At 34.4% G+C, this 21,664-nt stretch overlaps 1 protein-coding gene across 1 annotated transcript; it reads left to right on the top strand.

Moving 5' to 3' along the window:
- Positions 1-3,262: 3,262 nt before the first annotated feature.
- Positions 3,263-20,312, top strand: ADAM10 (ADAM metallopeptidase domain 10; the record flags this gene model as incomplete). The annotated part of the gene is made up of 12 exons (XM_009707839.1): positions 3,263-3,366; positions 4,797-4,946; positions 6,096-6,188; positions 6,813-6,996; positions 9,141-9,304; positions 10,966-11,149; positions 12,146-12,296; positions 14,672-14,855; positions 16,049-16,157; positions 16,450-16,670; positions 17,429-17,555; positions 18,035-20,312. Coding segments are annotated over 12 exons (1,766 nt in total), but the record flags the coding sequence as incomplete, so codon positions are not given.
- Positions 20,313-21,664: the final 1,352 nt, after the last annotated feature.

Genomic DNA, 21,664 nt, shown 5'->3' with positions numbered 1-21,664 from the left:
ACCATAATGATGCTATGATTCTATGATTTTATGTAGAGAAGTGTGCTGACGGTGAGGCAGTGTTGTCCATTACTACTGCCCTAGTGTAACGTGTTCTTGTCGCAGAGCTAAGTGGTAGGTGGTGTGAAATAGGGTAGTGGGTAATGAGAATTTTAGTTAGTTTAAATACAGTATAATATTTTTTTCGTACTACGGTGGGAGGAAAAAAAGGTGGTAGAGATGGAGAAGGGGATGATCATATCTATAATCCTTTGCTCTTAACTCCAATCTAGTGATAGTAAACTGGATCCCAAAAAATACAGATGACCTTAAACAGTGAGTGAGTAGTGCTTTTTGTTTGATACTGGTTACAGCAAAGCCAGTGTTCCATGACATCGCTAATCAAATTGGGTGAGGTGGCTTACAGTAAAAGCATCTTTTTTCTCTTTTTCTGTCTCTCTCTCTGTTCTTTGGCACTGTGCTAGGGCTAATCATACTGGGAGGAATGTGATGAAACAGCAGTTCAAAAATGGTATTTGTGTGGTGTTTCACAAATTGAAATGTGGCAAACTAATATGCAGAAAAGCGTTAAATAAACATACAAGATTCTAATAACAGTAATTCATGAACATTTGTGTTAAATAGTGAAAGGAAAATACCATTCTTTCAGAAGTGTAGGATTTTTTCATAAACCTGAGTACTGCACATTCATTGTAGTTACTTCTCAAAAGGTTTTTTCTTTTTAATTTAAATAAACAACTTTATTAGGATCCAAACAAATGACCTCCCACACAATATCAAAATTCTTGCTAATGATCTTGTTGGCAAACACTAGTCGAAACAGAATAAGCATGAAGTTGACCAAAGAAAAATTGATTTTGTTGTATGTTGGAGCAGCTTCTTTACAATTCAGACTGGAAATAAGTTTTGAAATAACAGTACTGTGCCTGGATACCTTTACAGTAGGTAAAATTAATTTGCTAGTGAGATAATGAATAACTGTTTACACCCAACTGTTATCTTTCAATTACTCTTTGGCTGAAACTTTCTTTGCAAAAGAACATATTTATTAAATCTGGTTCTTTCCCACTAGGCAAAGTTTACAATTGCGGTAAAATACTTTGTACCTGGAAAAGGACCCGGTTTGAAAAAAAAAATTAACTGCATTTAAATTAGCTTCATTTGTCGTTAACTAGTTTTTTAAAAAAGCTGGAAAAGGACCCGGTTTGAAAAAAAAATTAACTGCATTTAAATTAGCCTCATTTGTCGTTAACTAGTTTTCTAAAAAAGTGTTAACAATGACCTCTTTAAATACTTGTAAATATGTGTGATTGAGAGAAATGAAAGTTGGAAGACTGCTTTTATTTCTTGATAAGTCCATTTAAGCTTATCGGTGGGTCCGCTGAATCTGGTCTTCGGGTATTTTGGAGCATAAACTCATTAAATGGTTTGATTTTTTTCAGAACTCAACTGTAACTGTATGCCAAGGATATTTTTTTTAATTCCTGTTTGCTATTTGATTTTTCCCCAGCTTTTAATGATTGAAATATGAAAATTAGAGCTTAATGACACAGAGAGAAAATCTGAAGCAAGTTGGACTTGTATATTGAAGTAATTTAGCAGTATCCTACAGTATAACTGCAGGAAACAGGTGTGACAATCAAAGATAATTAAAGGCAACTGTCAGACAAAACTGTACCAAGAGGGCATGTTCCAAGAGTACACCTACTGTGTTCCAACTGCTAACAAGCTTTGACTCCACAGAACCAGACTACAGCTAGTCCAGGGTAAAATCCCCTGAAATGCATATAATGCAGACATCAAGTCCTCGGTGCCAGGTCTTAGGCTTTATAAATCTACTCCTATGTGTCTGTTCCATTTACTCTGTGATTCTGGATCTTCACACTTTCTTTAAAAAAACCCAACAAACACGAACACACACAAAAAACCCCACCAACCAAACAAAAAAAACCCCAAACCCAACAACTCCCAAAAAACAACAAACCTTGGTAAAGCGTACACATTTCTGGCAAAACCTGCACCCTGTTGAGATGAAGATAAAACTGTGGTTTGCCCTACAGAAACTTGTTCCTTAAGTATTAACATATGTGGCTCTCATAATCTGTATTCCATTGATCTCTTACTGGCACACCAATTTGTAATAGGATCCAATCTGCAGAGAAACTGAAGGGAAAAGACCTCTTCCCTTTGGTACTACTAATCTCCCGAGGAAGCTTCTGCAAGTACAGGTTGCTCACAAATCTCCAGTAGGCACTAACAGTCAAAACCTAACCATATGTGTCTGAAGCACATTTACATGTGCAATGAGATCTGCATTGACAGGTATTGAAAGAATTATCCTTGTTAAGCAGCGAATTATATGATATTCTCACTGAACTAGTTTGGATTTCCAGCATGTTTACGTGATGTGTACCCAGATAGTACTAGAGTTTTGTTTTTAGAACTTAGTCAGCTATGGTAAGGAGGTGATGAAAATGGTTTTTTTCCGTCTTGTTTTACTTTGCCTGTAAGTTTTAAATGTATCTGTAAATTTTGTAATCTGTAGATCTATAAGTTTAAAATCTATGCATACGCATATATGCATACACACACTGATTTCTTATCCTTAATTGTATTGTTTACTTTCCAGAGTGGAAATCGTGCATTTCACCTTGTCAATAAAATTGCTAGCAAACTCATAATTCTGGAATTGTAGAATTGAGTTTGAAACCAAGGATTATTAGAGTTTCAGTTCTTATTTATTGGTAGTTAAGTTGTATAATACAAAAATTTTCAAAAATTCTGTGGAAGATGAATAAAGCAATAGAATCCTCTAAGAATGTTAGCAAGGTTTCTTAGTTTTAGCTTGCCAATTAGAGTAAAAAAACCTTTCTGTTATCCAAGCAATCTTCAGTATATTTGATCTCTAATAATTTTCCATTGCGAGTTCATTTTTTTTAAAGCTGCTGTTAGTTCAAGCTAATTGGTACAGATGTGTAAATAATAGCTCTTCTTATGTTAGACGTTGCTCATTGTATTTTCTTTTGCTGTCTATGAGAAAGCAATGTTAAGCAGCAATTGTCAGTTTTGTTCTGTTTGTAATACTAAGAATATATCTTACTATAAATGTTTAATGAAAAAAAGACAGCTGCGTAAAACTTGAATCTTAGAACGCTTCCCTCAAGCCAACCACATGAGCAATATTGGACATAAACTGAGTATATGCCATATTTTGCACTTGTACATGGAATTTGAAAACTCAGCCTGGCTTTCCTTTTTTTAGAATATCCACATAAATATGGACCACAAGGAGGTTGTGCAGATCATTCGGTATTTGAAAGAATGCAGAAGTACCAGATGACTGGTATAGAAGAACCAACAACAGAGGTACAGTACAGGCTAATGGATTACGTTCATTAGAAATTAGTGTAATAACTTCCTATATCTTGTATGTTGTCTCTTTTACTTTTGGTCAGTCGTCATCCCTCAACTTTGTGAGGTACTTAAATTATTGCTAGAGGTTTCTTACTAACATAATTTTTCTAAATTCTTTTTCTCATTGCTTCTACAGCATAGATATGCTAGCTCATAGTCTTAATGAATCCTAAATGATCTCAAATTTTTCAACAATTGTAATCTTAGAGGGATGTGAAAATCAAGCTTGAGATAAGGAATATACTTTATTGCAGTTGAGACGGAAGAGTTTCAGGATCACTTGATCACCAAGTAATATATTGGTCCTTAAAGAGTAAAAACTTTTAGATTTTCAAGTTCTGTTAGTGTAACACACTTGTAACATCTGAGTGCTTTTAGTCGTAAATGAAGTGATATGAGTGGGAGGGTCTTACTAGCAATTTAAAAAGATTGAAGAGGTTACAGCATGCTACAGATTGTCTGTAATAGAAGGTAAGTGGTCTATGGAAGGGATTTGCATACCTGGTTAGAGTCCTGCAGTGTTTTTGCCTTCGGGTTTGCACCACTTGTCGTGAAACTGTCTTTTTTTCAATGCTTTCCAACAGTAAACCATTGGGTTTCTGTTAGTGTTAGTTATATTCTGAACTGTTTCAAATTTTGGCATCATTTTGTGGTGTCAGTTAAATATATGCGAGCAAAACTACACAATATGGCTTGTTAAATAGCATCAGCAACTTAAAATTTATTTACATTGTGACTCCAGAAATTGCCAACAATATTACACAATTCAGCATTGGTAACTATAACATGCTTTCCCCAAAATTTCCTTGTAAAACTTCATGGAGAGAGTGGGCCATCAAGCAGTGAATACCATAAGGCAAATGTGTTAGCAGATACTGCTCTGACTAATGAACGTTATTTTAACTTCATGTTTAGGGTACCATTTGTTCCATGCTGAAGTGCTTAAGTATTTCTATTTGCTAAGGTAGCTGAATAAAGTAATTACAATGTGAAATAACCTGTGTTAGGAAGGGTGCATTTAAGTTCCACAGCACTGTTCTTTTCTAATCTACAAACTGATCATCTTAGAAAACTATTATGAGAAAGAAAAATTCCGAAGACCACATGAATGAAAAAGTCTGTTTCACATCGGCTGCCTTTTGTAATATAAAATGAAATGCGCAGAAGTGTTTGACTGAGATATCATTAAAAATAGATGGCATACTTGAAAACTGGATATATCATACTTAGTTTATAATTCATGAAACTGTGGGTTAAAGAAGAAGAATGAAAATGTTTGTATTAGTGGACTTTATTTAGAAAAATCCATTGCTATTTTTAGGTAATCTAGTGCAGTATGTAGAGCTACAAAATGAATACATTTATTTCCTGTGTATATGTAGAAGCCTTTTGAAGAGCCTAAGAACAATGGTCCGTGGCTTTTAAGAAAAAAGCGTGCCACTCAGGCTGAAAAAAATACGTGTCAGCTATATATTCAGACTGATCATCTGTTCTACAAGCATTATGGAACAAGGGAAGCTGTAATTGCACAGGTATTTGCAATCCCTTTGTTTTAAATGATCTGCTTTTTCTTTATTTGTGTATTTCTGGTGAAGTTAATGTAATTTAATAGTGTATATTATTGCTTATTTAGGTTAGAATGTCTTGTTTCATTTGTTACAGTGATCTTGACGTTATTGAAACAGCTTTTTTTATTTCACTAAAGAGTTGCTTCCTTTAGTTAATAATGACAGCTGTGGTTTGTTTAGCACCTCTGAGCAAGACTTGCAGTCTGACTTTTCTCAATTCTTACTCAGAAAAATAATACTTCCTGAGGAGTTCTGTTCTGTTTTACAGCTGCCAAGCCTCTGTGTTAACACTTGCATAGCCTTCCATTTGAAATTTTAGTTCAAAACACTGTGAGCTGATAACACTGAGATATGTTCCTGTAGTGTCTGATGTAATGGAAGGTTAAAAAAGCAGTGGCAACTAAAGGCAGATGTTTTTCCTTTGTCAGGTACTATTAACTGGATAAAGGGTTGGTTTGGTTTTTTTCTGATAATTTGCTGAAAATATAACTACCATGTTAACATACTTTTCTTGAAGTCTGAAGTCTCACTGCAACTTGCAAATCTGACTTTTACTATTTATTCATCACACTGTACATACGCAATTTAACTTGAGTAATATTTTCCAAAGTTTTGAAGTCACCTTCAAAATCAGGTTTTCAATGAGTCAGCATTTGTATGTGCTCTTGGGAAAGGTAAATGATCAATTTTTTCATATTTGTGTTCTACTAGAAATGAAAGAATAATGCTGTAACAAGCAATTTTTTTCTCAAAAAAAAAAGAAATACAGTGCTTTCAACACAATTTTAACTACAGTGCTATCTTATTGTAGCAATTAGTTGAATGAGTATCACAAACAGGTATCTGAATAGTTGATAGAATTATGTGTTAAAAAAAAAAGGCAAATGGCAAAATATTTTGCTGTTACCTGGCATGGTGGCAATGCAGATACTAGGTTATGTAGTGATTTATTTCCATTATTTGCCATCAGCATTTGATTAAAAAGACTTGTTAGCGTTCATATGGCACAATATCATATATGTAAAAGTACAGACCTTGCAGTTGTTGCTATTTAGGATTAGCTATAGTGTAGTGCATGGATCTTTGAACTGTATCTACTTTCGTTTTTGATAGATATCCAGCCATGTTAAAGCGATTGACACAATTTACCAGTCAACAGATTTCTCAGGAATCCGTAACATCAGCTTTATGGTGAAAAGAATAAGAGTAAGTTGTATTGGAAATACTTTTAGCTTCACTGATACTGCTTGATGGCTGTATTTTTCAAAATTTCTGTTGCTGTTCAGTTGTAACTGTTTATTGTTAGTAACTTGATAACACAAGTGTTTCTGTATTAAATGGTTCCCTTAACCCATTTATTTGGTTTGGTTTTAGTATTTATTGTCAACAACCTGGTACTTCTGTTACTAAGTTGTAGTTGATTTTTATGGGAATCAACTTCCTATGTCTCAGCATGTTGACTGAGCAGCAGATAGACTGTATTACTCTCCCAGAACTTGAATACTAAAATAGACAATGGCTTTCCAGGTTGAAAGTACCTTTTAAAAGTGATGATTTAAGAGGATAAATATAAACTTTTGGGTACTGACAGAAAGGAAAAAGAAAGAAATAAGAAAGTGGGGATTTACTACACAAGTGCAATTCTTCATTTATTGTATAACTTGGTTTTCCAAATACTTGGGTGGTAACTTGTCAAGACCTATAAATCTTTAACAACTTCTTTAACTATTTAGCGTAACAAGGTATTAACAACAGTAAGCCTCTTAGCTGGTATTTACAAGTCAAGTGAAAATGAATCATGTCTTACAATTTCTTTCAATTTGCTTTTAGATTAACACAACTGTAGATGAGAAGGACTCTTCCAATCCGTTCAGATTTCCTAACATTGGTGTGGAAAAGTTTCTGGAACTGAACTCGGAACAGAATCATGATGATTACTGCTTGGCCTATGTGTTTACAGACCGTGATTTTGATGATGGAGTCCTTGGCCTGGCTTGGGTTGGAGCCCCTTCAGGTAATTATATCCAAACCTTCAGTGCTATGAGATAAACTATTGTAGGTGGGTACAAAGAAGAAAGATAGAAACTATGTCATTTAGATTGACAGCAAATAGACAAAAATCTCATAACCAAGTTTTCACAATTTTTGTTAGGTGTGGTTTGATTTTTTCTTTTTTTTTTTTTTTTTTTAAAATATGAACAGCATATCATGTGTCACTTCAGTTGGTCTTGGTGTCTTTCTGATGAGCAAAATGTGATCAATAAAGAAAAACTTACTAGTTTTGTTAGACAAAGGTGATATTACTTGGATGGCATTGTATTTATGATGGATATGAGTGACCAGTAAAGTGACAGAAGAATTAAGTATTTCTGCTATGTATAAGCAGAGCTTACAACTAATGCAGTTTGAATTTTGTAGTAGAACTACATTGCAAAATCCTCAGGTTTTCTAGGTAGTATTGGAAGCAATTTTTTAAATTTTTTTTTTTAAAAGAAAGTAAAATCGATGAGATCTTGTTGTGGGAAATACCAGAACATTTGTTGTGTGACTCTTGTTGAACTGCTTCTCATTAGTTTCAATCTAGTTGTGTGTTTTGGGTCTGAAGTATGTCTTTTGATGTGAGGAAAAAAAATAATAATCAAACAATAGTCTTCATTTGTGCAGCATCTAGAGGTCTTTGTCCTGGATGTATTAGTTTTATAAAATTATATATTTAAAAGTTGTTACTCTTCAAATTTGAGTAATTACAAATTCTTTAATTATAGTTCATCATAAATTCCAAATTGTGGAAACTTTCACAGAAATCAAAATCAGAAGTTCAGAAGGGACGGTATTCCTTTGTTTCTTCCCTCAAGTGATTTCTATATAATAAGGAATTAGCCTGAAGAACAGTAGTTTCTATGAGACTTTGCAAGAGGATGGATACTTTTATGAGAACATTAACAGCAGCTTTAACAGAATTCAAGTAACTCTGGAAGAAACATTAAACCGTTCATGAAATGTAGCTATACATTATAACCTCACTTTGTTTACTGCTGTACTTTCCTCTAAAGCACATGTTGGTTTTAGAGTATTGGAGCTATGTGGAAAACTGTCATGGTATGACAGTCTCTCAGACTTTGATTTTAGGAGATTAAAATGCTCAAATAAGTATTAGTATTCAGAGGGGTAACAGATCAGTGGAACCATGAGCGTAGCGAGTATGCTAGAGGGACCTGAGTGGACTAACCTTGGTGACTGTGGAAGAACTGTGGGAAAAATAATACACAGGTGACCTATGTAAATAAGAAACTGGGTCTGTGATGAGTAGTCTAGTGTATAGACTGAGCAAACACAGGATGAAATGGAATGTGCATTCCATAAACACTTCTACCAAAACTAAATATAATTGAGAAAAATTAAGTTGCTTGGAGCGATTTTCGTCCTTAACACAGATACTGACATAGGTTAAATGGGATATTTCACTAAAATGAAATTTTACTTTAGAAAGCAAGGAAACTTATTTAAAGTGGTTTTAGTCACCATTCATGTTAGCAGTAGGATAGCTGAGTTTTAGAACATTGATAATGCCTCACTACAAACTCAAGTTATGAAAAAATTTGGTGAAATTAAAGTTACAATTTCGAGACTCTTCCAAACAGTAAGTGTGATGTGCTCGATTGTTGACCTTCTAAATATGGATCTGATTAATCCACACATCAAAAGCATTCTGAGCTTTAGTTTGTACAGTGGAAAAATTAGTCACTTTTGCTGACAAGGATATATAGCTATCTTAAGCATTTTATGTAAATGCTCTTTCTATGAGAGCGATTTTACTGTTCTTTACTTATTGGAATCCAAATGGGATGCAGATTGAGGCTACCTGTATTGGGCATTGCACCCTGCTAGTCTTGTACTACAGGTATGATGAGATCAGATCTTGTCTGTGCAGTGAAAGCCCAAAATAGCTCTTACTTAATAACTATTCTAAAACAGCTGACTACTTGTGTGAATGTATCTACTTTCAAAGTTGGGTTAATATTAATTACACGGAAGAGCCCTCAGTCTGTAAGTATCCACTGAGGAGGCAAGCTGTTTCTTGTTCTAAATGTCACTAGAAAAGTAACACAGTACTACTTTTCTTAAACAACTAACTGTTGTGCTTTTGTCTAAATGCAGGGAGCTCTGGTGGAATATGTGAAAAGAGCAAACTGTATTCTGATGGTAAGAAGAAGTCTTTGAACACTGGAATCATCACTGTTCAGAACTATGGCTCTCATGTTCCTCCCAAGGTTTCTCACATTACTTTTGCTCATGAGGTTGGGCATAACTTTGGTTCACCTGTGAGTATTACTGTTGATCTGTTAACTCATTTTCAACCATTTTGAAGTGCATGATTCATTGAATGGAGTTTTTACTTCTTATAAACAAGGAAAATATGATCATGACTGCATGTACATATGTGCATGCACATTGTATACAAACAAAAAACGTATTGCTGAAGTAAGCCCCTTTTATGAGTATTTGACAACACTCGTGCAACAGTGAATTTTGTGAATTGTTTATCTTTACTAGGTCTGTCTCTTATAAAGGGACTATATTATTATTCCCTAAAAACTTCTCTGTTTTTTATTGAAGACTAGGGTCACACACATCTTTTAAATGTATTTTAGTTTATCCTAGAGAGGAGGAAGAATCAGTGCAAAATTGATTAAGAGGACACTTTAATCAAGTGAAGATAGAACTGGCTCTTTTTTATGTTCAATTATTTATACTTACAAGTTTACCTAAGAAAATTGTGGAGAGACTTAAGTTACCAAGAACAACATTTTAGAGCAAAATTGTCTCCCAGTCATTTAAGGACATGATTTTTTCTGGCAAGCTGAAAGCATGAGGCTTTTGGTTTTGCTGAAAATGAGAACAGTTTTCTGGTTTGGGCTTTTTATTTTTAAACTTAAGTATATAGGCTTTGTACTCTTGGAAGTAAAATGAAATCAAGATATGACAGGAATAACGAGTTCTTCCAAAACAGATGTTCACATGTGAATGCTTTCTGCATGCTCCTTGAGAAAATCCCTAATGCCACTGCTCTGAGTGGGAGCAAGCCTTCCAAGTATAACTGAAAATATGAGTACATGAAACTGAAAAACCAGTCTCCCTGGGTGAAACATCTTTTGGATTATCCTGGAGGATGGTTCTTTTAATTTTACTCTTAAGTTGCATTTGTTCCAGGGAAATATGTGAAAGTATGTGTTTGGTTCTACCAAACTATAATAAATTTTATAGTTCTCACAACTATGTTGAAAACTTTAAAATTTACCTACTTCTTTTGGAGACATCGGTTGTATTTCTGAAAAGTTGGATGCATCAGAACAGCATTAGAGTTCCTCTTACCCTTAACAACTTGGTACGTTGTCAGTCTGCTAGTTGCTAGTATGCCAACCTGTAAAGTATTTCATTCATCATGCTGGATATTGTATAGATATAGTCACTGGCTGACAGAAACAGACTTCTCTATTCTGAAGATCACTTTGCTCCTCCCTCAAAACAAGCAAAAAGAATGGACTGCTGCTTCAGTTAACTCCTCCTGCTTTTGTTCCACAGAGTACTTATTACCCTTTAGTGATCATAAAGCCACTCTTTTTAGGAGATGGCAACTTTTTTGGGTTAGTATTCATTCCAGGATGTGCACTTGGTGTATACATTACCAAGAATGCAAATAAGCGAAAACATAAGAAATTAGATCTTTGCTACCATTGTCTGGGAAGAAAACAAACTACAAAACAAACAAACAAAAAACCCAAAACATGGCTTTTATTTTCTGTATACTTTTTGTATTCCAAGAAACCTTAGAATATAAGATGGTGGTTTATTTTTATGAACATTTTATTCTCACTGTGTTAAGGTCCCAAAATCAGGTTGCTTTTGCAACATGTATAAAAAAATAGCAAGAAACTAGAGAAGCTGTCTTGATAGAAATAGTTTTAAAATATTTGTTTTGCAGCATGATTCTGGAATGGAGTGCACTCCAGGGGAGTCCAAGAACTTGGGACAGAAAGAAAATGGCAATTATATCATGTATGCAAGAGCAACATCTGGGGACAAGCTTAACAACAACAAGTTCTCTATCTGTAGCATTCGAAATATCAGCCAAGTTCTTGAGAAAAAGAGAAATAATTGTTTTGTTGGTATGTATTTAGTAATTTTGAAAGTAGAATGGCTGAGCTATTGCTATTAAGCTTCATTAGAAATTTATTTTTATTTTTTATTTTACTCTTTTATTTCTCTTACTAATTTTTTTCTTTTTTTTAGTTTACTGAAAGATTCTGTAAGTAAAGAATTTAATTTGAGATCTGGACTACTGTGTCAAGTTCTGGGCTCCTCAGTACAGGAAAGACACGAACATGCTGGAGTCGGTCCAGCAAAGGGCCGTAAAGATTATTAAGGGATTGGAGCATCCGACATAGGAGGATAGGCTGTGAGAGCTGAGACTATTTAGTCTGGAGAAGAGAAGGCGGGGGGCGGGGAGGTGGGCTGGGGTGGGGTGTGGTTCTTGTCTGTCTTGATAAATGCCTGGTGGGAGGGAGTAAAGGAAACAGGGCCAGACTGTTTTCAGTATTGCCTACTGAAAGGACAAGAGATAAGGAGCACAAATTAAAATACAGGAAATTCTATCTGAACATTAAGAAAATAAGGATTTTGCAGGAATTTTCTTTCTGGAGTCTGTGATATGTGAGCTCTCACAAATTTTGTCAGATTGTGCAGCGAGTAGGTTTGGGTTTTGGAGTAGTAGTAGTTCAGCCCAGTACCATCAGCTTTTACCCTAAGGTCCTCAGACCCTGGTAAATGAGAAGGAGTGCGAGAAAGGATGCAGCTCCACTGAAGGCTTAACAGAAAACTTCCTCTTATCATAGTTACTTTCCTGTTCACACAAGAAACTCCCGGTGTTATCAGCAGAAAACTTTTACTCAGCTGCTTTTAAAATTCTATGAATTGTAGGAATGACTAAGCTGGGCGGCAAGCAAATAATGAAAGTTGACTTGAGCCCTAGTCTAAAGTCCATCTTGACCAGGCATTTTCAGTTATGATTAGCTGGATGCTGTCACAAGTCAATGCCAACATTTAGAGGTCTATTTGCATATTCTTTGTACTGCTTTGTACATAAATATACTGGTATTTTTCAGAGTCTGGTCAACCCATCTGTGGTAATGGACTGGTTGAACAAGGAGAACAGTGTGATTGTGGATACAGTGACCAGTGTAAAGATGAATGCTGTTATGATGCAAACCAATCAGAAGATAAAAAATGCAAGTTAAAACCAGGCAAATACTGCAGGTATTGTGCATGTCTGTTACAGTACACTTGAATTTTGGGGATTTATTGGTAGCCATAATTGGTATTTTAGAGTATGAATCTGTTTACCTGCATTATTCTTAAAGTATTTATTTTGTTTCAAATGCGTTATACAGCGAGTGAGAAGTTCATAAGCACAATTACACTATGCAATTCTCGGTGGTAATTGTAGCTTGCTTTCCCTTAGATGCTGTTCTCTTGCTTTTGAAAAAATACCAGTATGGCACTGAATTGTATCAGTGCTGACATATCATAATAGTCCAGACAAGTATGTGTTGAAATTCTGTTATCTTTATTGGAAATGTCTTGTGCAAAAGTCTAGCAAAAACTGTATAATTCAGAAGGACATGACCAGGATGCTGTTTTTACAATAGGTACAGAAAAGTATTAATTGCCCAAAGGATGATAGAGGATATTATGAAATTGGATCCTATCCTAGTGCCATTTCTACAGCATTGCCTAACTGGAAGATGACTGAATGCTTGTTTTAAATTGAACTATGTTTTTAAGTCACCTTGTATCTTGGCAGTGTTATATACACAGTGATTTATAAGAGGAACTTTTAAAGATCATGAGACTTACAGTGAAGTAAGTCAACTTCTACCTTTTAGTTCCGTGATTTAAGATACATGTTAAATTTTTACCTCATCTGAAAACTTAAGTGTTTGGGGGGGCGGGGGTGTCCCATGAAAGGCATGAGCTTTTGTTCCTCTTTAGACACAGGCGTAAATCTAATGCCTGGTTAGTCTCTTAGCCAAAGATTGAGAGACAATTACTATTATTTTTAAGTCTAAACCAGCTCAACTTTTTAATCCAATGTACACAATTTTGTTCTAATTAAACTTTCCTGACCTAAAAATGATCTTTGTCATCCTGGGAGTGGAAGTAAAAGTAGCGTCTGCTGTTAAAATGTATTTGACGGTGTAGACATGGTGGAAGGACAATCTCCTGTTAGTTCATAGTAGCAGTAATTTTGCATTTCTCCCTCCCTGCCCCCTGCCTTTCAAATTCTTCTTATTTCTGCCAAAATAAAGGCCTTACATTGTCTTGTCTTATAATTGGTTTCTGAGATTTTATGTTTTATGTTGCACCTATGGTGAAGAGCTGTTTCCTTCTGAGTACACCAGGTGCCACCACCACCTCCTTTCTTTGCTCTATTGTGTTCAACTGACTGTAGTCTAGCTTTATGCCCTGCTGGAACAGTGTTAAATATGAATTGCTGCATCATTTTTGGTTTAGGATTCATTTTTTTCCAGTTCTATTAAGATTGAAAAATTTGCGTACAAAGAGGTTTCCAAAGACATGTAAAGCAAATCCAAGTGTAAGAATGGATCATATAAATAACATGTTAAAATAGATTTTGGGAAAACTATGGTATCTATCCAGCTGCTTTACTTGTCTTTTAATCTTTCATGTGTGATGGAAGAGTGACTTTTTCTCTTAGCATGCAATATTTTTAAAATGGAGAACCTGACCTGCTGAAGGTCTGTGCTATCTTCTCATGTCCACTGAGTGCCAACAAGCACACTGTGAATAGTGTTGTGATACAAAATAATTTGAGATGAGAACTCAGGAGACTTAGCTTTAGTCAAGTAGTTACATATATTTTATAACCTTCACTCTTCTGCTGCTTGTAATGGCATATGTACACAAACATAGATTCAGAAAGAGAAATCATTGTTTCCTGCTGTTTCACCTGGTATACTGGTGTGATATACTGGTGTACATAGCATAAGGGGCTCAGATGTTTTGATACCTGTGACAGAAAGGAGCCTAATTGTTTTGGGGGAATCAGTGAAGCTATATGGCAACACAAATCTTTCTTTCCCCAAAAAATTATTTGTATGCTGTGATTTCTGATATAAGATCTGACCTGTCTCATTCCCTTTTCTTGTTTGTTTAAACTATGTAAGTGGTATGGCTGCAGAAAGTAGAAAAAACCCCAAGTCTTACAGATGTTAATTGGTGACAGATAAATTTTGACTTATTTATTACATTGAAACTGATACTATCAAACTAATCAGTTGTCCTGAATTAATTTTGCTGACTTGCTAATTGAATGTTTTATGTATACAAACTTTGAAATGTTGTTATTTTCTATATATTTTAATTTAAAATGCACTTGTACTGTTTTTTAATATAGTGCAAATAGTTTAATTGGTTACTACAATGACTAAGAAATCTGTATTCAGTGCAGTAACTTTTTGTTACGTTAAGGGATGGAAAAATAATTTTCGGTTCACATTTTACTTAGCACAAATCAGAAATATGTTGAGTGTTTCAGTAGGTTTCAGGATGAATAGTTCTGGAATCGTTCATGCTTTTTCTTTACATTCATGTTTTCTGTTTATTTCTAGCCCTAGTCAAGGCCCTTGCTGTACTGCACAGTGTAATTTCAAACTGAAGACTGATAAGTGTCGAAATGATTCTGACTGTGCAAGAGAAGGAATGTGTAATGGTGTCAGTGCTCTCTGTCCAGCATCTGAGCCTAAACCAAACTTCACAGATTGCAACAGGCACACACAAGTTTGCATAAATGGGGTATGTTTTTTTTACAATCATATGCAACTGCAGTTGTTTATTGCAAGGCACTGTATTATGAAGTAATATGGTTTCAATACTTAATAGAGAAGAGGAAGATTCATCTCTTTTTTTCAATAAAAATGTTTGATTTAGTGGTTTCAATCAAAATAACTGTGAAGGTGCACCAAATATTAAGAAGCAGGTAACAAATACCAAGCTAGCTTTACTATTTGAGAAAGTTTCATTTCAAGTTTTTTGTAAAAATCAGGAATATGAAAGTGTTTTATTTGCTAGTTCCGTCTTTTTTCTTCAATCTTGGTCAGGTGATTTTGTTGCCTTAGAAAATTGGATATGCTATCAATACATGTTGAATTTGGTTGAATGAAAATGTACAGTTCCTTCACCAATGTGCATGTAACACAGATGTGCAGGCATATAGAATTACTCTGAACTGCCATTAGTTTCCTGAGTTAGAGAGTCCATGGCAGTTGCTATGAAATATTGATGGGAAGTCTCTTATAAATTGATTTATGTTTACTTAGAAGCAGAAACAAGCAAGTCATCCTCTTAAAGAGCTGTAACTTGTGTTGCTCTAAGTCTGTTTTCCGCAGTCCAGGTTTTTAATCAAATGATACTGCTTGTAATAATTTTTCAGCTAATTTAGAGTCATCTTAAAGGTAGAGGAATTGTCTTTATATAGTTACATGATTTTGAAACAAGATTATAAATACACTGCATTTTTTTTTACTTGGATTTGAAGGGTCCTCCCACAGTTGGAATTAAATATAGAATCTTTCCTGCCATTAACTTTTATTATTACTTTCTAAGAGAAAATATTTTTGAAGACATGCTTGTGGTTTATTTTCCTAACTATGGTTTTGAGTAATCATGTTTCAGTGTGATTGGCAGTGCTGTGAGTGTTTTGCAGGGTACTCTGAGACCCCAATGAAGATATAGTGTCAAAAAATAAAATAGAGTAAATCACCTTTAAAAAGAATTGTCAAATAAGCTTAAACACTGCAATTGAATAACTGTAATAAATTTTTTGTTTTATAAACTTGAGAAAAAATTAAAGTTGTTATTTTTATTGATAAACATCTTTATAGACCTACAATTATGCTTTCAGCTATTAAAAATTAATACCTTTCCTAATGTCAGTGTACTTAAAAGTGAAATTGATTTTTGTGTTCTCCTGCTTTTGTCTCAAACAGCAATGTGCTGGCTCTATCTGTGAGAAGTATGGCCTGGAGGAATGTACATGTGCTAGTTCAGATGGCAAGGATGATAGAGAATTGTGTCATGTCTGCTGCATGAGAAAAAGTAAGTTTTGTCTCAATTGTAGGCATAAATGTAGCAGTAGGTATCTGAGGAATCTTCTCATGGTGTTTGTATTTTAGTTTTTGTTAACTTGAGAGCATACTGTGATTTCGTTCATACTTAATTTCAGGTAGACATTGTGTTGTATTTTCTAGGAAGCAAACAATGTATTTTCTTTTTTTACAGATTAATAGAAACTTAAAATTTTTCAAAAGCATTTTGAACAACTGAGCACCAAGGTGTTCATGCATATACAATAACGGTTTGATTAATCTAATTTGTATTCACTTTTCAGTGGACCCAGCTACTTGTGCGAGTACAGGCTCTAACCAGTGGGAGAAACACTTTGGGCGTAAAACTATTACTTTGCAACCTGGATCTCCTTGTAATGATTTCAAAGGCTACTGTGATGTGTTCATGAGGTGTCGGCTAGTAGACGCTGATGGCCCTCTAGCTAGATTAAAGAAAGCAATTTTTAATCCGGAGCTATATGAAAATATTGCAGAATGGATTGTGGTAAGAATTTTTTTATTATTATTATTTTACCAGTCTAATAGAAAATTTTCTTGTTAATCAATATTCACAGTTGGTAAGTGTTGCTGTATATATACAGTACTTCAGCATTCTTCAAAGTATAATCACTCCTTATTTTATTAGTTTTTCTATAAGCACCTTGAGTGCAGCAAATAAGTTTGACAGGTTGAAGGGAATGGAAACAAATAAATAACAAATAAATGAGTAGGTGTTTTATGTTAATACCTCTATTCACTTCGCTGTCTGTTTTGGTGTTAATGTTCATGTTTTTAATTTACTAGATTTTCTGTTTTTAACTGTTAATATTTGAATGCTCTGTTTTCTTTTAAGGAACTAAATATACTGATCTCTAGCATTTGTTATTTTTATTGCACTAGATGACACTTTCCTAGTAATAGACTGGGAGGAGAGCTACAATGAAACACCTTTATAGAGCTGCATAGTCAATTTTATGTAAGCTGTTGATTGGTTTAGGCTTATATAGCTCTGTTGTAGTGTATCTTCTGTGAAATACTCTTCTGATATTAGAATGAATCTGAAGTAATTGGGGGTTTTTTTGTAAGAACTTTGGGGATGTCTTTCTTTAAAGTGTTATTGTCTTTTAAGTGATGCTTTTAAGTGATATTTCAGAACAGCTTTTTGATAACTTTAAATGTGGCTTTCCTTTGCCTTTTAAATGACCCCTGTCTCTTCTGCATGTGTTCCAGCCCCTGATAAAAATCTTTTTTTAATGTTTTTAGGGTTATTGGTGGGCTGTGTTGCTTATGGGAATTGCCTTGATTATGTTAATGGCTGGTTTCATTAAGATATGCAGCGTTCATACTCCAAGCAGTAATCCAAAGTTGCCTCCTCATAAACCACTTCCAGGTGAGTACACCAGGCAATTAAATTTATAGAGAAATGTTTTGTCCTCAACTATTTCATTCTAAAGGGAAATTTCAGGTGTCCCAACCTACAGTTCTTAGTCTAGCACTGTGAAACTACAAGTGGAATTCATGCCAGTGAAACAATTTGTAAAAATGTGACTCTTGCCTTATTTTCTTCTAACATAATATGCATATCAAAAGAAAGCTTTGAAGGCTTTTTCTAAGCCAGAGTTCCTTTTATTTCCTATTCCATGCTACATTTTGTAAGAATCAACCTGTTTAAGAAACTACTGTTGAGATAATAAAATGTATTCTGTAAATACTCCATGCAGTTAATCATCTATTTAAAACCTTGCAGGTCTGAATCTGAAGCCTTTCAGAAAAATAGGTATATTTAATTTGCATGGCCAGGGCAACTTTTCTGGAAATAGTTTCTTTTTTAAAATTCATTTTAATAATGTGTACCTTTCTTTGAAACAGGCACTTTAAAAAGGAGGAGACCACCACAGACCACTCAGCCACCACAGCGGCAAAGGCCCCGAGAGAGTTATCAGATGGGACATATGAGACGTTGACTGCAGCTTTTTGCCTTGGTTCTTCCTAGTGCCTACAATGGGAAAACTCACTCCAAAGAAAACCTAATAAGTCATTGTCCCCGATCTAACTTAAAAATTGAAGAGAGAAAAAAAAAAGCATGATATGCCCTCAAAACAAGTGGAAATGGTTAATTTTTAATGAGTGAATCTTCCAGCTCAAAAAGAAGAAAAGTCTTTTTCTTGCATACTTTTAATTTAGTGGCACGAAGTCCTAGAGTATCATGATTCTTTCCCCCTTCTGTGCTCTTCATTGCTGCATTTTCTTCACTTGCAGGCAAATATGGCCGTAGTAAAACTTTTACTCAAGAATTGAAAAAAAAAACCACATATATTTTTCAACTGCCAGATCAGGCTAGGAAGCTAGACCACCTCAGCATTGGAGACATTACTTGTCAATGTATATACATTGTTATATGCAGACATGTATTTCTGACGTACACCCGTACTTGTGTGCAATTGTGAACAAGAGAATTGCAATATGGATGTTTCTTTGTATTATAAAACTTTTCCGCTATTAATGAAGAAATTACTGTTTAATTGACATACTCAGGATAACAGAGGATGATGGTGTGTAATGGTCAAGGATCCTGTGATGCTTTACACAGCAATTTTGAATCAAATCAAACTTTTTTATCACGATCAAAGTTGTTTCAAGTACTCATTTCATCTATCAAACAGCTGCTAAGACATAGCATACAAGATCGAATGGTCTTTTAGAGATATAACAGGTGTTCTGCAAACTTTGCAAATGCCAGAATGTTTCAAAAATGTTTTAAGTAAATGTCTAATTTCTTGTAGCTCAGCATAAATATTTTTAATTTGTCTGATTATTCAGTTAAACAATGAATAGTTAGATGAAATACTTCTGTGCTTTATTAGAAAATTCTGCCTGTTATTCAACTTGTTTTAAAAATTGCAACCAGTTTATTTGGGCTGTTCAAATATTCTTACAGTATGATAATGAAGTTTGTGTTCTGAGGGATGTGGAAAGAAAGAATCTGTAGGTTTTTTAATTTTATTTTTTTTAATTTATCAGATATTTGGATAACTTTTCAGCATGATACTGTTGATTGATAACCACTAAAGTAGAGTGATTTGCCCAGCTACTGTGGCAGAGTTAAAATAGTAGTTAGGACTACCAATTTTCCCACATTTTATACAAGTAGTGAAGTTCAACAGCACTATGTCCCATTCCAAAGTTTTTATTATGAATGTAAATAATTGGCATTTTTGAAAGATGAAACAAAAGATGTCTTAAGGTGCTTACTGCTATGCAGGAGTTGAAAGGGGGCATTACAAAATGTTTAAGCTTGTGATATATTTATTGCTTGTTTTCCAAAAGCACCGAGCTAATTAGAGATGCAAATGGCTATAATTTTCCTGGCTTTGCTTAGGAGAAAATTTACTGAGGGTTGGACAGGCTTCCTTTGGGTTTTTTTGTTTGTTTTTGTTTTGTTTTTTAAGAGTATAACGTTTACACAATCATTCTCATAATGTGACGCAAGCCAGCAAGGCCAAAAATGTTACAGAATATAATGGGATCTCTTCCTTGTAAACTTGTACAGTATGTGGTAACTTTTTCAAAATACAGCTTTTTGTACATGATTTAGAGACAAATTTTGTACATGAAACCCCAAGTCCAATAGACTATATAAATAATTCTAAATGATCTTAACTAGTTAGAAGTGTATGTAGTTGCTTTTAAGTCATTTTAAATACATTTGTTTTAAGACTGTGCAAAGGTTGGAAGTGGGTTTGCATTTCTAAAATGGTGACTTTTATTCAGCAAGAGTTCTTAGTAACTTCTTGAGTGTGGTAGACTTTGGAACATGTAAATTTTTTGCCTGTAATGTTATCCTGTGGTAGGATTTTGGCAGACAAACGCTGCCCTATTTTATTTTGAGTCTAAGTTAAATGTTTTCTGAAAACAGAAACGTGCACTGAACTCTCCACTGCAAGTCAAGATGTGGTAAAACTGAAAGAAAGTTCAAGACAATGAAATGGAATACTACTGTCAATTTCATGTCCACTGTGTTTTATACAGTATCTTTTTTTTGTTCACTTTGGAAATTTTTACTAAAAATGCAAAAAATAAAGTATTGTGCAAAGATATGTAAGGTTTTTTGAAACTTGAAATGCATTAATAAATAGACTTGATGAAATCATCTTCTGAAGATCCATTTACTTTTTGAACCCTGAAAGCAAAAGGGAATACACAGATTCTACTTCATAATTTTTGGTGCTCTCTGGAAAGGGGCTGTCATGCCAAAAGGTAGTTGTACTATCTTTACACTATCAAAGTGCACCTACCAATTTTAACATCATACTCTTATATTTAAGAGTAAACACTTTTGTGTAACATTTTCAAGGAGAAGCCCTAAAATTACCTTTAAATTACTTGTATGATCACAGGAATAAAGCTTTCTCAGTTATCTTCAAAATGGAAACTACGTACTGGTGAGGTATTCAAGCCTGGCAGCTTATCTACTGAATGATACCTTCTGAAATAAATATATTTTTGAAGAGGATTATTGGAATTAACATGCAATACTCTGAATACACAACTGATGGACGAGACTTTTAGAAGTCCCATGATTATTTTTTTTGTTTTTTACAGAAATGCTTCCCCTTGTAGTTTAATAGCAATGTCAGGGAAAAAGATATTAAAAGAAAATCAATTGGAACAGAGCCCTTCTGCAAATGAGCGTTGTAGGTGCCTAATAGATTTGGTGGTGGTTGCATTTAAATTTCCACATGGGAATGCAAACCAGAGGGGTAGAAATAATGTCTAAGTATGGCGTATACAAATTTTGTGTGTATTTTAAAATGTGTTTGGGGGAAACAAATGAGTATGAAAATAGCTGTGATTTTTTTCTAACTAATATATGACCTAATAATCCCTTATTGTAGCTATTCATTCATTTCTTAATGTTTTAGTCATTAAATGTATACATTCACCCCTGGTGTAGAAGCATGTATAGTCAGAATGGTGTGAATATGAGAAGGGCATCAGACTACTCTTAAGCTATGAAACTTTGTTTATACCATACATACAGACTATTGAGTCATTGGTATAGTTTGCCTTTTTATTGATGTTCCAATATTTATTTCAGGAAAAACACACAAAAAGGAAGAAAGATTTTTTTACTTCTGAATATTGGAGATTCATTATTATAGAGAGGTAATTAAAACGACAGCAGTCATTACATCATTCTAAGCTGGGTGTGCTCTGACAGGAGTAGGATCCTAATGGCTTTCAAGGTCTCAATTCAGTTGTTTGGAGTGTGACAGGAATAATTCCAATGAGCATAAAGTAAGGCACCACTATAGGCACTTGGAGTTGTAGGTATGACTTCGGTATTATGTTCAGGCGTTGTAAGATACAGTATGCTGCAACTTGGGCTATCAGAAATTAGTGTAATGGCTATCAAAACACAGGGACAGGATTTATTTGGACATATGATTTGTGAAAAATGACATCAGAATAAGTATCTTAGTATCTACAAGAGTTCAA

This window comes from Cariama cristata, unplaced genomic scaffold (genome assembly GCF_000690535.1).
Source record: "Cariama cristata isolate BGI_N322 unplaced genomic scaffold, ASM69053v1 scaffold5709, whole genome shotgun sequence".
Taxonomy (NCBI): domain Eukaryota; kingdom Metazoa; phylum Chordata; class Aves; order Cariamiformes; family Cariamidae; genus Cariama; species Cariama cristata.
The sequence above is the reverse complement of the archived record's forward strand: the minus strand, read 5'-3'. Positions and strand labels throughout refer to the sequence as shown.